The 2,569-nt window shown below is 29.0% G+C and overlaps 1 protein-coding gene across 1 annotated transcript; it reads right to left on the bottom strand.

The window, feature by feature from the left end:
* Positions 1-431: 431 nt before the first annotated feature.
* Positions 432-2,336, bottom strand: LOC103309753. Its single transcript, XM_008186023.1, has 2 exons — positions 1,893-2,336; positions 432-860 (listed from the first exon to the last, which is right to left on the bottom strand). Exons 1-2 carry the CDS (start codon positions 2,334-2,336, stop codon positions 432-434), a joined length of 873 nt encoding a protein of 290 aa, XP_008184245.1.
* Between the last annotated feature and the right edge of the window lie 233 nt (positions 2,337-2,569).

Raw genomic sequence — 2,569 nt, forward strand, 5'->3', positions numbered from 1 at the left:
AATTGTGATTGAAACTTGTGAAGCTTTAATATATTGTCTTCGAAACTATATAAAGGTAAGCTACATATTCTGCCGCCTTAAACCTCAAAAGGGTATCTCCAAATATTGAAATGTTGCTAAAATTACATAACAAGTTGTTATTTTGAGGTTAGCACTGCAGTATTATACCAAACTTTTTTTCTTATTAAAATAGTAAATTTAAAAACAATAATAATAATGTTTGAATAGAACAATATAATATTTAAGTAGGTACCTATTAAAAAAGAGAGCTTGCTAATAAATACATTTTTTGACATAAAATAGAGATTGCTTTTATTCATAAGTATATTTATTATAAATTAATGTTATTATTAATAGGTAGTAGATATTATTAGTATCGTAAATATATAAATGCATAGAAAAAATAACAATGAAATTAAAATTAAAAAAAATTACGGTTGAAATGAATTGATAAACGCAGTTGCCGTATCTATGTTCCCAGATGGTTTAATTTGTGTTTGAATAGAGTAGTTTTTATCTGCTACATTTGTCATAACCCACGAAGACGGACTTGGTGTAGGAACTGGCGTATAACTGTATGGAGTACTCACTCTACTTGAAATAGTATTGATTTGAATAGAATCACGGTTCAATGTACCCAATTGTCCTTCAAATAAAATGTCAGCAATCCCTTTTTTGGCAAAAATTTGTTGAGATTTATTCATTTTTAATAATTCATTAGCCCATGTTTTAGCTATTTGTAATTCTTCACTTTCCGGTTCGCACAAACGTTTACAGGCTAATAATATAAGTTCATCACGTTGATCTGTACTTCGTTTAGCTGGTTTCTTTTTAACAGTTTGAAAATCTATACCATTATCCTAAAATAACAAATCCAAAAATAAAATAAAATCTTAATGATGTATGATTTTGCATAAAGCTAAATAAGTATTTTTTATTTTAGAATCTAATTAATTATTATTAATTTTTAGTTGCCAAAAACTTCGCATGAATGGAAAACAATCGCTGATGAATTTGAAGAAAAGTGGGATTTCCCACACTGTCTGGGATCTATAGATGGAAAACATGTGACAATAAAAAAACCACCAGACTCTGGATCATTTTATTATAACTACAAAAATACATTTAGTATTGTGTTATTAGCTTTAGTAAACGCTAATTATGAATTTTTGATGGTGGACGTAGGATTAAACGGAAGAATATCTGACGGCGGAGTATTAGGCCACTCAGATTTTGGAAAAATGATGGAAAATCAATCACTAAACATTCCTGAACCTCAACAAGTGCGACGCAGTAATAAGATTCTTCCATACGTTTTTGTCGCTGATGACGTTTTTGCTATGAATAAAAATTTGTTAAATCCCTATAGCCGTGTAGGAAATAATTTAACTAAAGAACAACGAATATTTAACTATAGACTTAGTCGCGCGCGGCATATTGTTGAAAATGCGTTTGGTATACTTGTATCTAGATTTGGTGTATTACAAAAGGATATACTTTTATCTCCAGAAAAAGCACAAACTATTGTTTTAGCTTGTCATATACATAATTATTTAAGATCAAAAAACTCAAAAACATATATTGGTCAAGGTTCTGTAGATTTCGATAATCACGAGACAAGTCAAATGTATAACGGAGCATGGCGGAATTCAAATGATCAATTATTAACATTACAAACTACTACCAGCAGAAATACTTCGGATAGAGCTAAACAAATCAGAGACATGTATTCTATGTATTTTAGCAACGAAGGGGCTGTACCGTGGCAAAATAATTATGTTTAAAATGAAATGTAAATAAAAAATAAAATAAATAATAATTTAAAAATATAAAATAAATAATAAAAATATAATTCAAATAATTAAATATTATAATATAAATAATTTTCATACCTCTCCAACAGTTTCAGTGATTTCGTCTATTTGATCATCAACATTGCTTGTATTTGCGACTTTTGGTGGTGGAAGGATTTGTAAAGTACTTCGAGATTTTGCTGGTGTTTCTTGGTCCCGGAGAAAATGCATTTCATTAAAATACCACAAGTGTGACTGATAAATGTCTTCTAAACCAGCTCCAAATTTTCGTGAATCATTTACTTTTTTAAGTTCTTTTCTATAATTTGTGCGTAAAGAATTAAATTTCTTTTTAACATCATCTAATGTCGCTGTCGGAAAACGTTCTTGATATTTCTTCAATAAAACATCATACGCGTGATTTTTCTTATTTCTGTCTATGTAATCATCAGATTTGATTTCCCATAATGCTGAATGATCACGATAAACTTGAATACATTCTAATATAAAGTTTCGTTCCTCATTTCTTTCGGAAGAAGACATTTTACACACGGTTTTAAAATTATTTCCGCACTGAACACGTGTATACGCACTTGTTATCGTGACAAAAACAAAACTATACCGACGGAATATTGTCAATAGTATTGATAAGTGCCACAAATAGCACATATAATATTGACAATCTATCAATAAATATCAAAATAATTTTGATTGTTTCAATATATTGAACACGTCTTCAATATGATCCATACACTGTCAATATTATTGTCAATATC

This window comes from Acyrthosiphon pisum, chromosome X (genome assembly GCF_005508785.2).
Source record: "Acyrthosiphon pisum isolate AL4f chromosome X, pea_aphid_22Mar2018_4r6ur, whole genome shotgun sequence".
In the NCBI taxonomy this organism is placed as follows: domain Eukaryota; kingdom Metazoa; phylum Arthropoda; class Insecta; order Hemiptera; family Aphididae; genus Acyrthosiphon; species Acyrthosiphon pisum.